Source organism: Macaca nemestrina, chromosome 10 (genome assembly GCF_043159975.1).
Source record: "Macaca nemestrina isolate mMacNem1 chromosome 10, mMacNem.hap1, whole genome shotgun sequence".
Taxonomy (NCBI): Eukaryota; Metazoa; Chordata; class Mammalia; order Primates; family Cercopithecidae; genus Macaca; species Macaca nemestrina.
The window spans coordinates 36,454,526-36,476,046 of record NC_092134.1 but is presented as its reverse complement, the minus strand read 5'-3'; the positions used below and the strand labels follow the sequence as shown (position 1 = coordinate 36,476,046).

Below are 21,521 nucleotides of genomic sequence, written 5' to 3'. Positions count from 1 at the left end.
GCAGTTCTCAGAATTTTGGTTTGACTTCACTGAAGAAGAAAGGGGCTTTTATCTGAAATACAAGACATTTTGAAATTCCAAAATGTAACCAGGGACCTTTGCAATCTACTAAAGGTTCTATTTACTTTGAAAGATGGGCACTCTTGTTCTGTGTATGAGAGAAGTCTCATAGCTTATGAAATCTAAATAAGTGAGTTCTTCAGGAAGGGCTTCTCTGAATGTAAGGCCAGACTTTTCAATTTTCTTATGTTCCTTATACCTCTTGTCTGGGCTTCAAAGGGAAGAAGTACAAGAGGCAGAGGTGCAAAGGAAATGACCCAACTCTGACTTGTTAAATCGCATTCTTTACTTTCTGATACTCCTTGTTCTTGAAGATAATGCTGTTTATGTTTTAGAAAATATGTGTTTTAACAAGTATTTAACATTTTGCTTAATGTGGACAATAATGTGTGTATTATTTCTTAGTAATACTATACCTAAAATAAAAATTAGCTGGTGGGATTTATCTTAAAAGCCTATTAATTCTTTTTATGATTTTAAAACAAATGTATGATAGTAAAAATTTCAACAACTACAAAGTATTTTAGAATAGTATATCTCATGACCTTAATAAGCCATTGGATTGAAATTCTTTCTGATATATACATTAAAATAATTTCATAATGCGTTTGTCATTAAGAAATTTTAATTGTTAAAATAACAAAGAAGCACCCTTAAATGAAAAATGTGGTTTTGCATATTCATCTTGTCTCCCCAACATCTAGTGTAATGTTGGTTACATAAATTACCAAAAACTATTGGTCAAATTATAACAATAGTCTTTTCATTTAAGCTGTTAGAAGTTTGGAATTACCTCTGCCTGATTGAGACTTCTGAAACAAGTAGTCATTTCCTCTACTTATAGCTTGGTATAGTGGAAAGAACATAGTTTTTTTTTTTTTTTTTTTTTTTTTTTTAGCTAAATAGACATGGCTTTGAATCTCCTTTCTGCCATTGTTAGCTGTGTGACTTCAGATAAATTTTTTGAGCCTCAATTATATCATTTGTGACATAATAATCCTCCCTTCTAAGAGCAGGTTAAAATAACATTAAATGAGATAATGTTTATAAAGAACTTACCGGCAGTGCTTAACATAAGATTGACCCTCAACAAAAGATAATTTAATATAATTATAATTTCTTTGAAAATAAGAGGTATCCAACTACCATGGAATTTAAAAAGCCCATCTGGAGTGATAAAAGCATTTGGAACCTGTAATGATGATAATATAAATGATAAGTACCATTTATTACAAAGTACAGTGTGCTAGGTATATACTAAGCATTTTATAAAGCAATATATGTATTTGTCTTTTTTTGTTTCATTATTGAAAATGCAATATATAGCTCTTTATATTTCACTTTTTTTTTCATTTTCAGGGTTTGCTTAGAACCACACTTCCACATCCCAAAGCTGAACGTTGCTATGCTCAGTATGAAATCACTCAGCTTCTCCCAGGCATCGAACTCTTCTCAGATAGATACAGGGCTGACATTTGCTCTGTAATTGCAAGTCTGTATTACATTATACGTGAACTGCACTTTGTTAGGCAAAATCTAATAGTAAGTAGTTTGTAAAATCAAAAAATATGTATCACTGGGATATTTTGCTCCACTTACCTCATACTTTTCAAATTTTGCTAATATTCTTTTGATCAGTTACTGTTTAACTTTTAAACTCTACATATGTAGGATTCTTAATTACACTTCAAACTAAAGTATATTAATTAATATTCTTTCTTTGCATTTTGGATACAAAAGCAGACTATTTGATTTTTTCTCCTTTTACTGTGTTACTTTATATTTTTTTCTTAAGATAGTTGGTGGAATTGATCAGAATGCATCACTGATCTCAAACACGGAAATCTAGTGTACTTGTAAGCCACTGCATTAAGTTGTTCAGGTTATATCAATCCCAAAACTGTGAGAGTGTTTCTTTATTGAGATAAGTTTATCTTTATGTCTCTTATCTTTTCTCTGTCAATGGTGCATCTAAGAGGAAAACAGATTCTAAGCATGAGATAAAAACAGACATTTCTTAATGTCCTAGAAAATAAAAAAATCCAAATACAGCTCTCCTCTCCTTTGGGGAAAGAAATCACAGTATATGTCATACATTTGAAGCTGGTTGCATTAAAAAATTAATATGTTCTATTAGAATTGTTGGTCATTTTATATTTTCCTCCATTATTTTGTCTTTTTACTTTCTTTATGTTCTTTCCTCTATTTTTTCACATCTCTTTTTTCCCTTTGTTTGCTTCTTTATAGCTATTCTTTCTTTTTTCTGCTCCTTTCCCTTTCCTCCGTGATTTTCATACCTACTTACTTTTTTCTCCCATATATTGTTTTCTATTCTCTTGGTATATTTATCCTTCTAAATTCAACTCTGTCTTTATATTGAAAATATTTATTGTCCCCTGATATGAATTGTTAGCTTATAAAACCATGTATTAAAGTAAAGAGATTGATAAGTGCATTTAACACTTGGCAGACTTGCTGAGAAATTGTTTATTTTTAAAAAATAACAAAATGGTGCCCCTCTCACTGTTAAAGGGATTCATTTCTGGGTTGAAGAAATAGTTCTATCCCCTGGGTAACCTTTAGCTGTCTAGTCATATTCATATATAATACATATCACTGTGCTGGAAAAGAAATGAGATTTTTTTTCTCTAAAGCTGAAGAAATTGAGAATGTTTTTCTGAATAATTGAGCAATTGGCAGCAATAAAATGGTGTGTTTTTATTTCTCGCTAAAGAAAAAGAAACTAAATCTCAAAGGTAATCGCCAACTCTTAATGTTTTGTGCTGCGTTAATTGTGGAAAAAGGTATTGTGTTATGTTTGTTAGGCATAGTTATAGAAAAATGTTTTATGTTTGAAATCATTTAAGACCAGTTCTAATCCTTTAAAAAAGCTGTTGCTATTAGCAGCTGCCAGTTACCTGACAATTAGAGGTTCCCCAGCTGAAATTGCAAGAAGTAAACAATTTCCATTTTGTATTACATTAACCTTCTCCAGAAGAAGCCCAGTGGCTAAGGGGACTTCTGTGGAATATAAAATTTGCTATGTGACCCAGAGCTGTGGAGCTATGGGAAATAGTTTGCTAACTAATGGGGATCCCAATCATCCTTCCACTCCATCTTCCTTTGGCAGGGAAGGCTACAGTTGCAGGAACTGAGCTTAAGGTTTGATCTGAGGTCAGGAGCTGTTGCAATGTTAGGCAAAACTGTCCTCTCCACATCTTTCTCTGGATGGATCGTGGTTGGGCCATTTGAAATATTGATAGTCTGTAAGCCTTCACATATATCCATGGGACTTCAAGAGCAACTGAACTTTGGGGTGAATTCTAGGAAAATAAAAATATTATGTGAAGAGTAAGCTTGGGTTTTAATAAGTAGAATATATGCTATGTGAAGGCAGGGATTTGTTAGATTTTGTTCTCATTCAACAGTGCCTAACACATAATAGGCAGGTTATAAATATTTTTTGTTGATAGAAAAATTCTAGTTGAAGACAAAAAGCAACTGGCATTAAAATGAGTAAGTAGGATCCAGTTGGGGGCAGAGATTGAGTTCCTTTGCTTTAAATTTTGCATTTATTTGGTAGCTCATTTGCTAGAATTTTTCCACAGGCCACAGTGATTCGTATATTTATTTTGAGTTAATTGTTTTCAAGGAAGATAATTGATTGGATTTTTACCTCTTCCTGCTTAAAGAGATGTACAACCTAGATTTGGGGTACCAAATGGCATCTACTGGGAACTGTAAGTCTCTAATAGCACCTTAAAGTTCCGATAAACTTATGAAGCATGTGCTAGATAGATTATTTCACTTATTTTCAACAGTATAGTTTCCTATCATGGAAAGTAAATCAATATATAACATATCCTATATTTAATATTTGGCTAAATTTGATTATTAGGTTATTAGTTTGATAAAATATATTTTGAAACGAGTGTTTTTCTCCTCATAGATTCTTCCTCTCCTTGCATTGTATCAATATTTTGTTTCTGGAATTTGTCAAGATATAATCAGAAGTCTAGAAGCAAGAATCCTCAAGGTATGTTACAAGCTTTTAAGACATTTGATATTCTTGAACTATTAAAGATATTGTCATGTATTAGTTTGATTTTAGGACTTATATTAACAAGCTGATAATAACATGGCATTACACTGATATAAAAAATAACTTAGCCATTATTATAATAAAGTACGAGAAAGAGCCAGTTAGAAAGGTGTAGATTATTTTATGCTTGGACCACAGTAAAGTGAGGAACAGCTGCACATGGAAATAAGGTTTACCCAACACCAATTGGCCTGGAAATCGCCACTTCTGAGAGACTGGCTTCCTGGTGAAGACCAACTGAACCAGTTTTCTGAAGCTTCTGTGAATTTATTCCTAAGAACCTTTATGGAGATCATGGTACACAAGAATTTTTCAATGCACAGGTAATTGAATTAACAAGATCAGATAGATGCTAAATTACAAAAAATCCTGTAATCCAGAAGTCAGTTCAGGTTCTCTGCTTTTGAGATGCATGTGTAATTGATTGACTTGAACACCACATGGGATGGGAAGCACCTTATTCTCTATGCTCTCTATCCTAATCACTCATGTTGCCTGCTCCCACTTTTGTTGAATTTGTTTTGTACATGGATCATCTCAATATCCAACAAATTTGCTCCCAGTTCTGTACCTCCTCAACTGTAATATGGAGTTCAACCCTATTTTATATTTTACACACACACACCCGCGTGCGTGCGCGCGCGCGCACACACACACACACACACACACACACACACTGTGTATTCACCATTTTTTCTATAGTGGACTTTACTAAAAATTAGGAAGACAGAGAAATTTAAGTTGAGGCAAAACAAACAATTGAAGATAGAACATTTGGCTTTCTTGAGCTTAAAATCTTTCTTGGCCATCATCTCATGCTTTTGCCACCGACTGAATGGAGAAATCAGCTATGGGCTGGTAAACGTCACAATTGGCTCTAAAAAAATAAACCTCAAAGCCGGGCGTGATGTCTCACGCCTGTAATCCCAACACTTTGGGAGGCCAAGGCGGATGGATCTCCAGGTCAGGAGTTCGAGACCAGCCGGGCCAACATGGCGAAACCCCATCTCTACTAAAGATAAAAAAATAATTAGCCACGTGTGGTGGCGGGCACCTGAAATCCCAGCTACTCTGGAGGGTGAGGCAGGAGAAAAGCTTGAAACCAGAAGGTAGAGGTTGCAGTGAGCTGAGATCACACCACTGCACTCCAGCCTGGGCGACAGGGCGAGACTCCATCTCAAAAAAACAACAAAAAACAAAAAAACACCTCAAAATTTTCATTTGTGGCATTTTCAATTTCCATCCATGGTGTGAATACTCCCGCTATGTCTGACTTCAAGCTACCGACTAGACATCACTAATGATGGAATCAGGGACAAGATGTGCACAATTAGCTCTTGCAAATTGGAGTGAGTGGGCTCCAATACACCACTGGCTTAATTCATACTTCTGCTTTTGTGGAAATACTCTCTGCCTTTTGTTGCCAAATTTCTCCCATTTTCTAATAAGGGAAAATTAGACTTCCATTTGAATTTCTCTTCATGTCTAAACCCTGCCCTGGGGCCTATATTTTCAGACCTAAATAGTTTGTGGCATGCTATTTCTAAGTAAAGAAATGAAGAATTCTGGTGCTGATTATTAATGATTTTAACCTGGGAATAAATAATTTGTTACTGATCATAAAAATTTCTGAATCACCCTCTCTGAGTTACTGAACTCTTATGAGTTCTATTGCTTTTGAATTCCAACACTTTTAAAAGAAACTGAATGTAACTTTTCTCTCTTTTTTACAAAAGATAATGTTCTCTTCAATATTGCAAAATTCTTGAGGCTAGGATCTGTATCTTATTCATCTTTTAATTCCCTGTAGCGTCTTGAGTAATACATTCACATAGTTGAAATTCAGTAATTAACTATTGAATTTAAAATCTGCAGACATTTTCCTTTTTTTTTTTTTTTTTTTTGAGACGGAGTCTCGCTCTGTCGCCCAGGCTGGAGTGCAGTGGCGCGATCTCGGCTCACTGCAAGCTCCGCCTCCCGGGTTCACGCCATTCTCCTGCCTCAGCCTCCCGAGTAGCTGGGACTACAGGCGCCCACAACCGCGCCTGGCTAATTTTTGGTATTTTTAGTAGAGACGGGGTTTCACCGTGGTCTCGATCTCCTGACCTTGTGATCCGCCCGCCTCGGCCTCCCAAAGTGCTGGGAAAATCTGCAGACATTTTTCAAGTGCCTACGTGCACTCTCTATAGTGTTTAGTGGGAACTCACCTAGAAAATACTTGGCAGATGTTTATTGATTTAACTCTAAAACAACATTTATCGAGTACTTCCTATTTAAAAGCACAATGTTAGTAACTCCAGTCGAAGAAATGTAACCGATGATCCTTGCTTATAAGGAAGTGAAAACTAAGAAGAAAGACAGGACGTATACCCAAGATAATAATGTTGGCACCTGCCCCTTGATCATTTCCAAATGGGTGTGATGAAGACTCTCCAGGAGTTTGAAAGAGGAAAAAATGGCTTTGAGTCTTTAGGTTTCACTAAGTAGGTAAGATTTAGGCTTGAAAAGAGTAGAATTCATGGAGCAGGAGAGAGGAAAAAGGGAACATTTCTTGGCCGTCAGTGTGAAAGATAGGTGAGAAAATATTGACTTGTTTAGGGGGTAGGGGTGGTTCAGTTACACTAGAGTGGAGGTTTTGGGTAGGCAGGTTGTAGAAGATAACATGAGTATACCAGAGGTCGATGACACTGAGAATACCAGGGACTTAGTCTTGAATTCTCAACTCTGAAGAGATATAATTTGGAGGTGGAGCTATGAGAGAAATGAAGAGATTGCAATATCCGAATTTTGTAACATGTACAATCTGGTCTGTCCTTAAGAGGCAAGAAGCATGAAAGGGTTGCAATGATCATAACTTATCAAGAGGAGATCTAGATGGGCACCAAAAGACATAATCTGGAACAAAGTGGTTAGATGACTTTTTAAAAATCATATTGTTAGCACTTGGTAGCTGTTTTTGTCCTAGAGTAGCATAAAAACCAGAGAAGAATTGTGGACTTCATTCTGGAGAACTGGGTTGGAGAATTAATTACAGAATTTATATAGAACCTTATTGTTTCTATAATTAACTAATTGTAGAATTTGGATCAGGAGAATGACATGATCTTATCTGGTGTCTGGTACCAGTGTCAGGAGTAGAGTGAGCAGTGGGATCTTATTGGCATAGTAGGATTGAAAAACCAGACTAGGGTTTTGACAGAGCAATGAAAGAGGACAAATGATGGATCATACAGAGGAAGGAATGACAGCCTGTGTGAGCAGAGTTTGCCTGACCTTTCTGAAGTAAACTGGGGTCAGGGAGTGGGAAGAGAGAAAAGTCATAGTCGGGAAATAACACACAATGATGATTCCTGACAAATCAAAGAGCAATAGATCACACTCTGAAGTTTCTATAGTGCCCTAGTGTCTTTCAGGGAAAGCTTTAAGACCTCTTCATGATCAGCTGGCCTGGCTTCACTTTAGAACTGCCAACATCTTGAAAGATTTGTCACTCTCAACACATCAAACCTAGGAAGGGTACCAGTGATTCTATATTTGTGTGAGTGAATGGTTGATTTATGGGTAGTTCTTTTTGCTCTCTGGCTTGTTTGTGTTTGCAGTGTTGGTCACCTCTGCAAATATATGTCCATTATTTACCCAATTGCTTTTTCGAATGGTCAGATTGGTATGATAAACTGAAGCCAGAAAGAGTCCATGTTCAGCAATCTTATAGTCAAAACTCAAGGAAACTAACCACATACAGATATAGGGAAGTGTTTCCTCCTAGGGGTAATGAGAAAAATGGTCATCTAGAAACCTGAAAGAGTTTATATGTCTCCCCCAGAGCCTCCTTTGATATTATATGGCACTGGGGAGATTAGACCCCAAGGTACCTTAGGCAAAGACCAAAGTATGCAACTCGATAGACAAGCAATTTTCTCTTTCTTATTAAAAATATTTTCCTGATCTTTTATATTTTATTTTCATGTTATTTATGTATACAGTTTCCCACTAGCGCACCTTTTTATTTCTTTAAAATTCGCACACTCTTGAGATTCCTAAGATAATAACAAATGGGAAACAGAGAGTATGATAGGTGGACATGCTGAGGATAAATGGAATTTTCTTTTCCTATGTTATGTATTTACACGTTCATCTAATTTGGTACTTTATTCTCTGCTTCCACATTTACCCTTCTCTGCTCTCTACAAAGTCACTAGATAGTTTTCACAATTTAAGTCAGGTTAGGGCCCTGTCCTGTTTAAAACTCTCCAGTAACTCCTTATCACACAAAGAATAATGTGCAGAGTCCCTACTCTGGTCTTCAGGTTCTACTTGACCTTTTTTGGCCAGCATTCATACTCACCTCCTGACCTCCTCCCCTTGCTACCTGAGTCCTGCCATACGGCCTCTACACTAAGGTCCCTTAGCAGATTTTCATGTCTGTCTCCTTTAATGCCATTCCCAAATCTTCTCTTGAAGGTTTTCTTCACAGAGAATTCCTTCCTGACCACAGTCTTGAAAATAGCATTTGTGAGTGCCCTGAGTCCCTTTGTATTTGTGTATATCTTCATGTGTCACTGAAACTTAGCTAAACATGCATCCCAATGGAACATAACCTCTAAGAGGGCTTGGTACATATGAGGTGCTCCATAAATACGTTGAACGAATTTAAATAAGAACTCCTTTTTCTATAATTTTCTGACTGATGATCCTGCTGGATTATATTCAAATTAAGCCATATAAAATACATAGCTATAAATTGATTAATATTATTAAATATATGTATTTAAAATTAACAGCGGCCATTAATTATGGATAAGAAAATTGTTCCTTGTAGCACTATTCACAATAGCAAAGACATGAAATAAACCTAAATGCCTATCATCGATAGACTAGATAAAATGTGATACATATACACCATGGAATAATATGCAGTCATAAAAAAGAATGAGATCATATCCGTTGCAGCAACCTGCATGGAGCTGAGCTGGAGGCCATTATCCTAAGCAAACTAACCCAGGAACAGAAAACCAAATACCACATGTTCTCACTTATAAGCAGGGACTAAATATTAAGGACACATGGACACAAAGAAGGGAACAATAGACACTGGGGCCTGCTTGAGAGTGTGGGGTGAGAGGAGGGTGAGGATCATAAAACTAACTACTGGGTACTATACTTGTTACCAGTAGAGGGTTGTGACTGCAAGTTGTTCAGGTTCTTGGCGTTTTGAACAAAGAACTGGACAAAACGCCCAGCAAAGCAAAGAAAGAATGAAACAACAAAAGAATGAAAGCAGAGATTTATTGCAAATGAAAGTACTCCACAGTGTGGGAGTGGGCGTGAGCAGCGGCTCAAGGGCCTGGGTACAGAATCTTCTTGGGTCCAAATATTCCCTAGAATTTTCTTGGGTCCAAACGTCCCCTATTCATATTGGCCACTTCGTGCTCACCCCATGTAAATGAAGTAGTGAGGTTACTCGCCTGTGCAAACATCTGATTGGTTGCAAAAGGCAACCAATCAGAGGCTAGGGTGAAGTTACAAAGTTATACTTCTATGGAAAGGAAGACTCACCTGCAATCAGTCTGATTGGTTGCGGACAGCCAATTTTCCTATCTGCCGCGCAGAAGAGGTGGGGGTTTGCAAAGGGAGTAGCCTCTTAAAAGTTAAAAATAAAAGAAAATTAGTAGTTGTCTCTGTGTTGATACATTGTGGAGTTAGTCTCCCAGTTTGACTTTCCTCGTTGGGCTGGAGAACATTAGGAGTGTTTTTGTTTTGTTTTTCTTTTGGGCTATAGTTAATGGGAACAAAAAAAAAATCATTAAAAAAACTTTTATACAGCTATCATATTATAAAAATATTAATGTGTTTGCCTCTGATGAAGTAAGCAGCATCTGATAAATGTCCATTGTTTTGAACAGCCGCCTGCTGTTGTTAGCTTCTTGGTCCATTGCACATGTATATGGGCACACACACAGACACTTGCATCTCTCTCCACTGTGTCTAGTAAACATTAATTCATAATGCATTACCAACATTAAGCAGAAACTTTGGATCTCAGAAAGTTGACGATTTTCTCTATACTTTGTTTTCTAAGTAAAACAAATTGTTTAATTAAGTACCTCATTGTTTCCTTTCCTTTACAGATAGAAGTCCTTATAGATTTGAGATTCTTTTCTGAAGCCTTTTATGAGATATCCCAAATTTTCTATGGAAAAAACATGCCTTGTTCAATACCCGCAGGCTATAAAGCTACTGGAAAAACGAAGGTAATCTGACAATTTGATTCAAAGCAATTTCTTTACCTGTGAGGGATACGTTCCTAAAATGTAGGGAACACTCCCACGAAAGTGTATTTACAATCTCTGGTATTTTAGACTTCTTTGTTAAGTCTGGTTACAACTAACATCAGGATTTTATGAGGTTTCATTTGTCTGGGTTGGAAGGGTGTCATGGAGGAGGGAGCATGGTTTTGGAGTAGTTTTTACAGTCAAATTCTGGCTCAGGGATGCTGCATGTTGCTTTTTATTATAGTTACCATGGGCAGTCTCACTAGGCACATTTATCAGCCACTACTGCTTAGTTTTTTGGGTCTGACATTACAATTTCTGGTTAATATTTTAAATCAAAATAGTCTTTCCTTATGTCTTATTTGGGTCTCTTTGATTTTCATACTTTATACCAAAGTTTTAAGAATGTGTTCAAATTTCTTCTGATTTCTGTGAGGAGAGAACATTCCTCCATATTGTCTAACCTTTTTTGATTTTAGGAGATAGTTTTTACCTGGCTTGTTTAATTTATATTTATAAACTGGATAATTGAAATACCCTTGAAAATGAATACTGGAATTGATGTTTAAAGCATAAATTAAATCAGAGGGAGCTATTATTTTCCTCTCTTTTGGTCTTCATGGTGATCTGGGAATCGCTGGATGATCATGCTTCAGGCAGATGCTTGTGACCCTCCTAGACCAGCAATAAAGGAAATAGGAGAAGGTAGCAAATCGGTTTGCCTGGGAGAGAGTGTATGTGTGAGGAGTGAGACTGATAGGCACAATACCAGCTGGTTGGATTCAAATTTGGAGGACCTAAAGCAACCTGGGGAATGAGCTATAAGTCTTGAAAACCACTAGCATAAGCTGACATTATATTTACATATAATATGACAATTACTTCAGAGTATTCTCCTAAAATGTACCTTCTTGTTACTCCATATGACTGCTACAGCATTATAACTTATTGTAATAGGGTGTGAGGCTATCCACAGAACATCTCAAGAGGGATGTTTATTAGGCAATTGGATACATGCGTGTGCATAGGTATGTATATACATCCATATATATGCATATATCTATGTGTGATTGATAGATAGATGGATAGAGAGATACACACAGAGAGGGGACAGAGAGTGAGACTGGTATCAGTTGGTTGATTGTTTTGCTCATTTTCTGCGGCATAAATTAAGCATCATCTTACCTGGAATAAATTAGCAATATTTTCTTGCTTGCCCCTCAGTTAATTACACTTTAATTAGTTAAAAAATATTTTTGAGTGCTTACTGAATACAGGTGCCGTTCCAGGCAAGGAGATAGAGCAGAAGAAAGACAACAGGGGCTCCTGCTTTCCTGGAGCTTACAGTCCAGTGAGGAAGACAAACACCAAATACATTAAGCACATAAGTATATGTCAGGTCAATCACAATACACAGCTGTCAAGGACAATCAAGCAGAGTTGAGGGGATGGAGAGTGACCAGGGCAGTGGGGTGCTGTTTTATTCAAAGTGGTTTGGAGAATCTCTACAATAAGCAAGTTTTGAGGGAAGTGAGCCATGGAAAGATTTGAGGGAACAACCTTCCACGTGGGAGCAACTGTGAGGGCAAAGGTTCTAAAAGGGATGCTTGCAAGAAGTGGTTGAAGAAAACCAAGTAGGCAAAGTGAGGCTACAATGAGGAGGAAGAGGAAGAGGAGGAGGAAGAGGAGGAGGAAGAGGAAGAGGAGGAGGAGGAGGAGGAGTAGGAGGAGGGACCTAGGAGTCAGATCATGTAAGACCTCATAGGGCTTGATAAGGACTGGAATTTTCTCTAAATAAGATGAGAAATAGCGCAGAGTTTTGAGCAGAGAAGCGACATGATAGGAATTAAATATGAAAGGACACTGCTTACTATTGGGGAAGAGGCTGCGGGTGGGCAGGGGTATACATTCGGAGACCAGTTAGGAGGCTGTTGCAGATAATCTGGGTGGGGCATGATAGTGATTGAGATGATTGTGGTGAAGGGAGTGAGCAGCAGTCCAGTTCTGGGTGTGTTGTGAAGGTACAGCCAGCTGCATTTGCTGATAATGGTTTGGATACAGGAAGTAAGAGAAAGGAGGCAAGGATGACTACAGAGTGTTCAACCTGAGCAACTGGTAGGAAGACGTTTTCATGTACTGAGATGGGGAATACTGCTCCAGATAGGGGTTGAACATGTTAAGTATGAGTTTCCCAGTAGACATCCAGGTGGCAATGCAGCATAGTTAGGTGCAGATCATATAGGGTCTGGAATTCAGGGGAGAGGTTGGGGTTGCAGGGACACATTTGGGAACGCTAGAAGAGAGATTTAAAATCACAGAACTGGATGAAATCAGCTGGGGATGAGGCAGATAGAGAAAAGCAAAAGTCAGAGGACTAGACATTAAGGTCACTCACATTTAGAGTCCAGGAGGATGAGAAGGAGAGAAATCAGTTGGGTAGGATGAGAAACAAGAGAGAGTTTTCAATGGTCACTGCTTTCACTGAAATAAATCAAAAGGTCAGAAACAAATTTTTACAAGTAGATTCCAAACTTCATTTTTATCAACTAGTTTTCATAAGATAAATGTATGGGTGAATCTATCTCCCAATAGATTCTGATTTCAGATTTTGTATTCTCAAAGTTAATTTGCAGCTTTCCAGCTTCAGTTGGGAATTTAAAAAGTGTAATTAAAAGAGGAAATGTGTTCAAGATTTATAATTAAAATAGGTGCCAATGGTATTAAGCTGCGGGCTAGTTATTTAAAGAAGGGATTAATGAATTAAGTTTCACTTGTAAAAGAAGTAACTGAAAAAGTCCTACAGATTACTATTGAACTTTTCACAGGCCTTTAAAAAAATTCTCTATTTTAACATTATATTGGTATTCTGCTCTTATCACCAAATCTAAAGTCCCATTATTAAACTCTCTTTAATTTATACCACCAAGGATTTCCCCTTGGATTCAGTTACTCACTTTTCAATGTATTATGGGTAATGAAGAATATCTTCAAAGAAGGGAAAAAATTTTAAAACACTTACCAATACTTCTTCAATAAAAGCTATCTGTGATGTATTGTTTTGGGAGGTTCCCTCAAAAGCAGATCCTGAGACTAGGATATGGGAACAATAGTGTCTTTGGGAAGTGATTCAAGGAAGTAAGGTGAGCTAGTAGGAGTGCTAGCTAGGGAAGTGGGGAAAACCAATTCAGAGAGCGTGAATGAGAAGGTCACCGATATGGGTAACTGGGGCTCTCAGAGAGACTGGGTAGAACACTTCTGTTGTTCTTGTTTGGCAAGGTTTATTCTCTGCACTTCTAGTCTCTCCTGAACATTCTTATGGCCAGGCAAAGACGTACAGGTACTTGAGTAGGACACCATCTACATGTGAGCAACCTGTCCATGGAAGCTGTTGGTAACTTCCTGGTGACGAAGGGGGTTGAGGAAGGGGCAGAGGGACATCACTGTTGGATTCTACCAATGGGAATCTTTTAAAAAGGGTCTTCTATACCAAGAGAGATGCATCCTACTAGATACATCAGTCTCCTGTGGCAAATAAACTAAATGTTTCCTAATGCAACATTGTATTTAGAGCCAAATATAATGACAAATAATACACCAAAAAAGGAAAAAACAACCAAAAATATTTATTCTGAATAGCAATACAATTTTGTCTCAAACTGGTAAAGATTTTTTTTAAGTGATAATACTCACTGTTGTTAAAAGTGCAATAATTCTGACATCTTCATAGAATGTGGGTGGGAGGTGGGAGTGTAAATTGAGCCAGACTCTTTCAATTTTCTCAGTATATTCATATCTTTTGACCTAGAAATTCTGCTTCCAGGAATCTATCCTAAGGCAGTAATCACAAATATAGACAAAATAGTCATCAGTGTTATTTAAACTAGGGCTGAATGATGGGATAATGATGGGGAAGTGGCTCCCCGAGATGTCCAGCAATAGGAAAGAGATTATTAGGCTGCATTCGTAGGATAAAGTATCACCTACTCATTAGACTGAAGTTTACAAATAATTTAATGATATGTGAAGAAAATTATGATGTAAAAGTTTAGTGAACATGGAATACAAATCTATTTTTAAAAATTTAAAATACATCAAAAAGACATTAGTAGGAAAAACATCAAATATTAACATTGTATTTCTTAAAGGAAGTTGACATGTATGATTTTTACTTTCTTTATACTATGCTTATTTTTTCTGACTAGAGCATAAATTACTTTTTCAATAAAAATGATAATTAAAATAATTTTAGAATACATTAAATGTTTTATTTAAAAGAATACTCAATCTTGTTCTTGCTGTTACTACTTGTATTTTGACAGATATTTCAATCATTTGACTCAGGAAAACCTCTTACCAGTAAAGAAAATATACAGGTAAGGATAATAATATTTTATAAACATGGTTTTCCTAAGTGTGGATAATTTTTGAGTCATTCTAATCTATTTGGTTGATACAGTCTTTGATTCTGAAAATCTGCTATGTAATATTCTTTTTTTTGCCCAGTATCTTTCACAAAAAGAGGATTCTACTGCCCATCTAAATACATTTGTTCCTGTCACAAATGGAATGATTGGGACTTAAGCACTTGATGACCTAGTAATATTTGAATATCTTGAAATAATAATTTTTAAAAATCCTAGGAGTATTGGCAGTCTGTCTCTCCTAGGAAGTGTTAGAGCAGGAGAGCTGTGGCACAACCCTTGTTAAAGGGGGCTATGGATGAGGAAGGAGTTCATAGAACCAGGCGACAGTTAATGCAGATAGATACACATGGTTTTTATTTTTTTAAGTGCTAGGAAACAGCATTAAGTAAGGTATTTATTTTTAATTAAATAATTTTGAGAGATATTTTCTCAAAGTTGCTTTATTTTTGTCTTCCATAATTTTAATAAGAATATATCTAACTTTTATTAAATGTAATCTTATTACTCTTCTATTAATGTGCATTTTATTTCACAAAGTTCACTTTTAATTATCCTTCAGATGATTTATTGTTTTTTATTTTCCTAAAAATTTGTTTTAATTTATAAGCAATTTGCCTGAAATGAAATAACTGGTATTAGGAAGATAGAAATATGTATTCATATTTCATTTTAGTGTTCCAAGACCTTTGGGTATCTAAGAATATTTCTTCCTTTCCCATCTTAAATGCCAGGGCATCCTAAAACACTTCCTTAGGGAGTGGTTTTTGGTATAAAAAGAATGTCTGTCTGATGATTTCTTTTTATGCAAAAAGAGACTAACAGTATAATGGAAATTCGGTTTCTATTAGCTAATTAGTTAAAACAGTACTGTTGGTCTGCTTAAGACTCTTCAGATTATACTTTATGTTTTTTTGCATAAAGAAGCGAGTGCTAAATAATATTACTAATTAATCTTCTTTTGATCCTCAAGTGTTTGTGTGTAATTGTCAAGGCTCGTTAAATCACTGTTTGCTGTGGAGAGAAAAGAGAAGAGAAACCTTCTCCCAACCAATCTGAAGTTTCATGCTTCAAGCTCTTCCAAACAATGGAATTTTTTTGTTTACATAAGGCAAATAGTTTCTCTTTTTTTTCTAGAATAGATAGCCCCAACATCTGCCTTACGTATTAATTCAACAAATAAAATCAAGAGCTTATTGTGTGCAAGGCGGTAGGCTGCCAATCAACATTAGTTCTGATGCTGTCAATCAACACTAATCAATCGACAATACAGACAAACTACAAACTCTCATGGAGCTTGTATTTTAATGGGCAAGACTAGTAATAAAGCATAATATATAAGTAAATATGTTATAAATATGTAAATTATATAGTGCATTAGAAGGAGAACCATGCTATGGGAGAAAATAAATGCAGCTGTGCCTAAAGGGAATTGGGAGCATGGGGCTAGGTTGGAGATGGTAATTTTGAATGGGGTAATCAGGTTAGTCTTCACTGAAGTGGCTTTTGTGAATAGACCTGGAACAGCTAAAGGTGCAAGTCATATGAAATCTGGAGAAGGAACAATCTAAAAAGAGGGAAAGGTAAGTACAAAGGCCCTGAGACAAGATTGCCTAGCTTGGCGAGGGACATCTAAGCCAGTGTGGCTAGAGCTCTGTGAATGATGGGAGCAGTAAGAGATAAGGTCAGACAGGTCAAATTGAGAAGGGGTAGTAGGGCCATTGTAACCAGGCTGTTATCTGAGCAAAATGAGGAGCCACTGGAGAGTTTTGAGCAGTAGTGTGTCCTGACTGATTTATGCCATAAAGGGATTACTTTTCCTAATCTGTTGTGCCCGCCATGTGCCAGGTACTGTTCTGATGCTGTCAATCAAATACATCGTCAACCATAATACAAATTCCCAAACCTCAAAACGTTTACATTTGTGTGTGTGTGTGGGTCTCTCTCTCTCTCTCTCTCTCTCTCTCTCTCTCTCTCTCTCTCTGTGTTGGAGATATTGAGTTTAGAGATGTTGGATTTGAGATATCTGTTAGACATCCAAGTGGAGGAGTTGAGTCAGAAGTTGATTCTGTGAATTTGGAGTTCAGAAGAGAGGTTGGAGCTACAGCGAAAAAGTTGTGATTTCATCAGTATTCAGATGAGATTAAAACCATGAGCCTGATTAAGATCACCTAAGGGGAGGGAGTGAGGAGAAGGAAGAGTACTGAGTTCCAGGACAGTCCAATATTAAGAGGTATAGGAGAAGAGGGACCAGCAAAGAAGACAGAAAAGGAGAGGCCAGAGGAATAGGAAGGAAACCAAGGGAGTGTGGTGGCCTGAAAGCCAAGAGGAGAAAGCATGTTTGGAAAGAGTGGGTGATCAGTAGTACAAATTTTGATGATGAATCAAATACAATAATACTCTGAATCTTAAACATGAATTTTTTCACATTTAATGTCTCTAAAATCAGAATGTGTTTTACAGTTGATGGCATGTGACAGCTTAATTGGCATATAAAATAATGGCATCAGATCAGAAGTAACATGGTATTTGAAGACTGATAATTGAACATTGGATTTAGCCAAGTGTAGGCCATCAGTGAATTTGACCAAAGGGTTAAGATGTAGGGATGGAGTGGGTTTAGGAGCAAATGAAAGGAGAGAAACTGGAACTCTTCAGAGTGTTGTTGTGAAGGGGAGGAAAGAATGGGGTAGTGGCTGGAGAAGGAAGTTGGGGTATAGAGAGTTTTGGGGTTATTGAAATGGAGGAGATGAAGCATGGCTGTGTGCTGATAGGAATGTTTCTGTAGAGAGTGGCATATTTATGATATAGGAGAGAATGGCTGAGTAGGCCATTGGAGAAAGGAATGATGGCCTAAGTGGTAATGCCAGCCTTAGATAGCAGAAAGGAAGGTAGAGCTGTGGGGGCAGATGCTCAGGTGGATGAAACAGATGGAGGAGTTTGCTCTACTCTGACTGCTTCAGTTTTCCTAGTGAAGTGGAGGAAGCAAGGCCATTGGCTGGGAGGAAATCAGGGAAGGAAAGGTTAGAATTCTGAGGAGAGAAGGGTGCAAAATGGTTGTCTAAGAAAGAAAGAGAGGGTGAATGGACTGGCAAACTATTGGAATATTACCAGGCAGCATTGAGGTTTGGTTGGGTACTTAAAATGGGATAATTTGTGTGATTGTGTGATTTTTCTCCATCCCTTTTCCACCCCAGGGATGCAGACCCTAAGAGGGCTCAGAGTTGGATTTCAGAGTTGGAGCTGCGATTTTGCTAAGGAAGTGTGTTTGGATAGGGGAGGACCCAGCGGGTTGAGGGTGTATATGAGAAGGGTTTCTAATGATTGACGGTGGACTCTAAGCAGGGTAGGGAGATTGCTTGTCTGCCCGTCTTTTCTTCTTCCTGTCATGGTATCTCTGATTTACTCACACTAAAGCAGAGTAGCCGGTGTATGTGTCTAATGAGCTTCCAGTTTGTCTGTTTTGATAAAGGATCCCATCCTTCACTCTGAGCACCAGGTTTACTCTGCCATGATGGCAGAACTGGCCTCATGAGGCACAGGTCAGAAATTGGTGGGGAACAGCAGAAGCATTGTTGAACTGTTGAGATGGTTCCGACGTTACATGTCTCTCTCAATAGACCTCCCATTTACAATACCCTGTGCCCAGCCCTATATTCCTTCATCCAACACCAAATGTGGACTGCAAAAGAATGAAACTAATAATATCTGAAAAGGTATTTTTCTAACTTGCTCTTTTTCCTTTTTTCCATTTTTTTAAGGCAATGGATGAATTAAGAAATAAAGGCTTACCTGCAGTTCTGGTTACAATTGGCCAACCGCATCTCTTAAATAAGTTTAATTTTGTTAAAGCATACTTTTTCCTAAGTGTGGCTGCGACAATAAATTGTGTCCCAGAAAATAAATTTAAGACAGTAATTACCGACAGGAGCAAACCAAACCTACCAAACTTGAAAGGTAGTTGTTTTATTTTTTGCCTATTTCCCTTTCTCCTTCCTTTCCATAACTATTCTCCCGGCCCCCACTAATCTATATAAATGATATAGTATATATTCTTCCACATCTTTCTCTAAGCTCATATAATGACACACATATGTACTTATGTCTAGGTGTATGCATATACATACCTGTTTATATATATCCATATTCATATACTTTATATATAATATACTATCATATATATATACACATACATGATAGGATTTATCATTTATTTACAAAATGGTATATTCACATTTTTTTGCATTTGGTATTTCCTATGCAGAAAAACTTCGTTGAAATCACTCCAAGTCTACTGCTTTGCTTTGGTTCGTTATATTGACTGTATAGTATTCTAGGCCATGATCATCCCCCATGTATGTTCCTTGGAAACAAAGTGCATGTGCACCAATAGAAGAGTGATTGAATAAGAAGGAATGTGCCCCTCCACTGGTGCATGTGCACTTCATTTCCAAGGAACATTGCCACTGTGCAACATACCCAGATGACATAGTGTATCTTTCTATGAGGTATATAACCCATGGGTGGGATTTATGGGCCATGGAGAAATTTTCAATTGTATTAGATGTTGCCTTAAAAATAGGTGATTTTTACCATTCAGTTTGATATTAACTGTGGGTTTTTCATAGATATGCTTTATCAGGTTGAGCAATTTCTCTTCTATTCTTAGTTTGTCAAGTGATTTTTATCATGAAAGTGCTGAATTCTATTAAATGCTCTCTCTGCATCTATTGGGATGATTATGTGGTTCTTGCTTTTTATTCTGTTGATATGGTGTGTTACATTAATTGATTTTTGGACGTTTAACCAACCTTACATTCTTGGGATAAGTCCCACTTGATCATGGTTTATAATTTTTTTTTTTTTTTTTTTTGAGATGGAGTCTCACTCTGTTGCCCAGGCTGGAGCGCAGTGGTGCAAGCTCAGCTCACTGCAACCTCTGCCTCCGGGTTCAAGTGATTCTCCTGCCTCAGCCTCCTAAGTAATTGGGACAATAGGCGCCTGCCACCATGCCCAGCTAATTTTTTGTAGGTTTCGTAGAGATGGGGTTTCACCATGTTGGCCAGGCTGGTCTCAAACTCCTGATCTCAAGTGATCTGCCTGCCTCTGCCTCCCAAAGTGCTGGGATTACAGGTGTGAGTCACTGCGTGTGGCCTATAGTTCTTTTTACTTGTTAGATTCTGTTTGCTAGCATTTTGTTAAACATTATTGCATTCATACTCATAAGACATATTGGTCTTTAGTTTTCTTGCAGTGTCTTTGTCTAGTTTTGATATCAAATAATTCTGGGACCTCAATTTTAAAATGTAGGTTTTTCTTATGGTGAGACCAACAGATCAGATGACTGCCATTGAAAAAATAGTTACAGTTTCCAAGAGGAAGGGTGTGCCACACCACTGTGGGAGAAGGGAACATAGGAGAGCTGGGCTGCGTCTCAGGAGGCAGAGGGCAGTGGGAGGGAAACATGAGCAAGAGCCTTTATTGTGGTTGCTATGCAAATGAATGGGTAAGGCAAGGTGAACAGGCTTAGTATTTGAATAATTTTAGTTTGAGTAATTTCAGTGAGCCCTGACAGGATAGGGGCTGTCTCTAGATAACTGATAACTGGGCTTGAGGTGATTAGGGGAAGAGTGGCCTAGAGTAAGAGCCTAATAAAGGAGGTGGTGGGGGCATGGGCTCTTTAGTTTGCACATGAAAGGTGTGCTCACAGGTGAGTCTTTTACCATCTCTAGGAATTGGGAGGTCAGCAAGGCCCCAAATGTTATCATTTCTGCATCAGACATACAGAATTTTTTTTTTTTTTTTTTTTTTTTTTGAGATGGAGTTTTGCTCTTGTCACCCAGGCTGGAGTGCAATGGTGCAATCTAGGCTCACTGCAACCTCCGCCTCCTGAGTTCAAGCAATTCTCCTGCCTCAGTCTCCTGAGTAGCTGGGATTACAGGTGCCTGCCACCATGCCTGGATATTTTTTTTGTATTTTTAGTAGACATGGGTTTTTATCATGTTAGCCAGGCTGGTCTTGAGACATACAGAAAATGTAAAGACATAATTAATATAGCCTCATAGAATGAGTTGGGAAGTATTCCCTCCTCTTTTATATTTTAGAAGAGTTTGTGAAGAATTGATATTAACTCTTTAAATGTTTGGTAGAATTCAACAGTGAAGACATCTGAGCTTGAACTTATATTTGTGGATAGCATTTTGATTAGCAATTCAATCTCTTTTTGTAGTTCTCTTAAAATTGTCTATTTCTTGACTCAGTTTTGATAGTTTGTGTCTTTCTAGGAATTCATCCATTTCATCTGTGTTATTTAATTTATTGGCATACAATTTTTCATAGTCTTCCTTTATAATTCTTTTTTTGAAATTTGTAAGATTAGTAGTAATGTTTCCTCTTTCATTTCCAATTCTATTAATTTGAGTCTTTTCTCCTTTTGTCTTTCTCAGTCTAGCTATAGGTTTTTCGATTTTGTTGATTTCTTCTACTTTTTCTTCTATTTTCTATTTTATTATTGTATATTTCAGTCTTTATTATTTTCTTTGTTAACTACCCTTACGAGTTGGGAAAAAAACTTAGAGGAGCTCCTGTGTTATCAGTGTTACTTTGCTTAAGCTAGACACTCTGTCCCACAAGGTGGTGGGGCTGGGTGGAACAAGGGAACCCTGT

The 21,521-nt window shown here is 37.3% G+C and overlaps 1 protein-coding gene across 5 annotated transcripts in view; it reads left to right on the top strand.

Moving 5' to 3' along the window:
* The window catches only part of LOC105483784 (cilia and flagella associated protein 54), a 383,346-nt gene that overhangs the window by 186,390 nt on the left and 175,435 nt on the right, over nt 1-21,521 (top strand). For all 5 annotated transcript variants that reach the window (XR_011608938.1, XM_071071285.1, XM_071071284.1 and 2 more), the window contains exons 45-49: nt 1,420-1,602; nt 4,010-4,096; nt 10,291-10,413; nt 14,754-14,807; nt 18,617-18,812. Coding sequence is in view for 4 of the 5 variants with exons in the window: in XM_071071285.1 (XP_070927386.1) it covers nt 1,420-1,602; nt 4,010-4,096; nt 10,291-10,413; nt 14,754-14,807; nt 18,617-18,812 (643 nt within the window). In the remaining variant the exon portion in view is untranslated. The remainder of the gene's footprint in view (nt 1-1,419; nt 1,603-4,009; nt 4,097-10,290; nt 10,414-14,753; nt 14,808-18,616; nt 18,813-21,521) is intronic.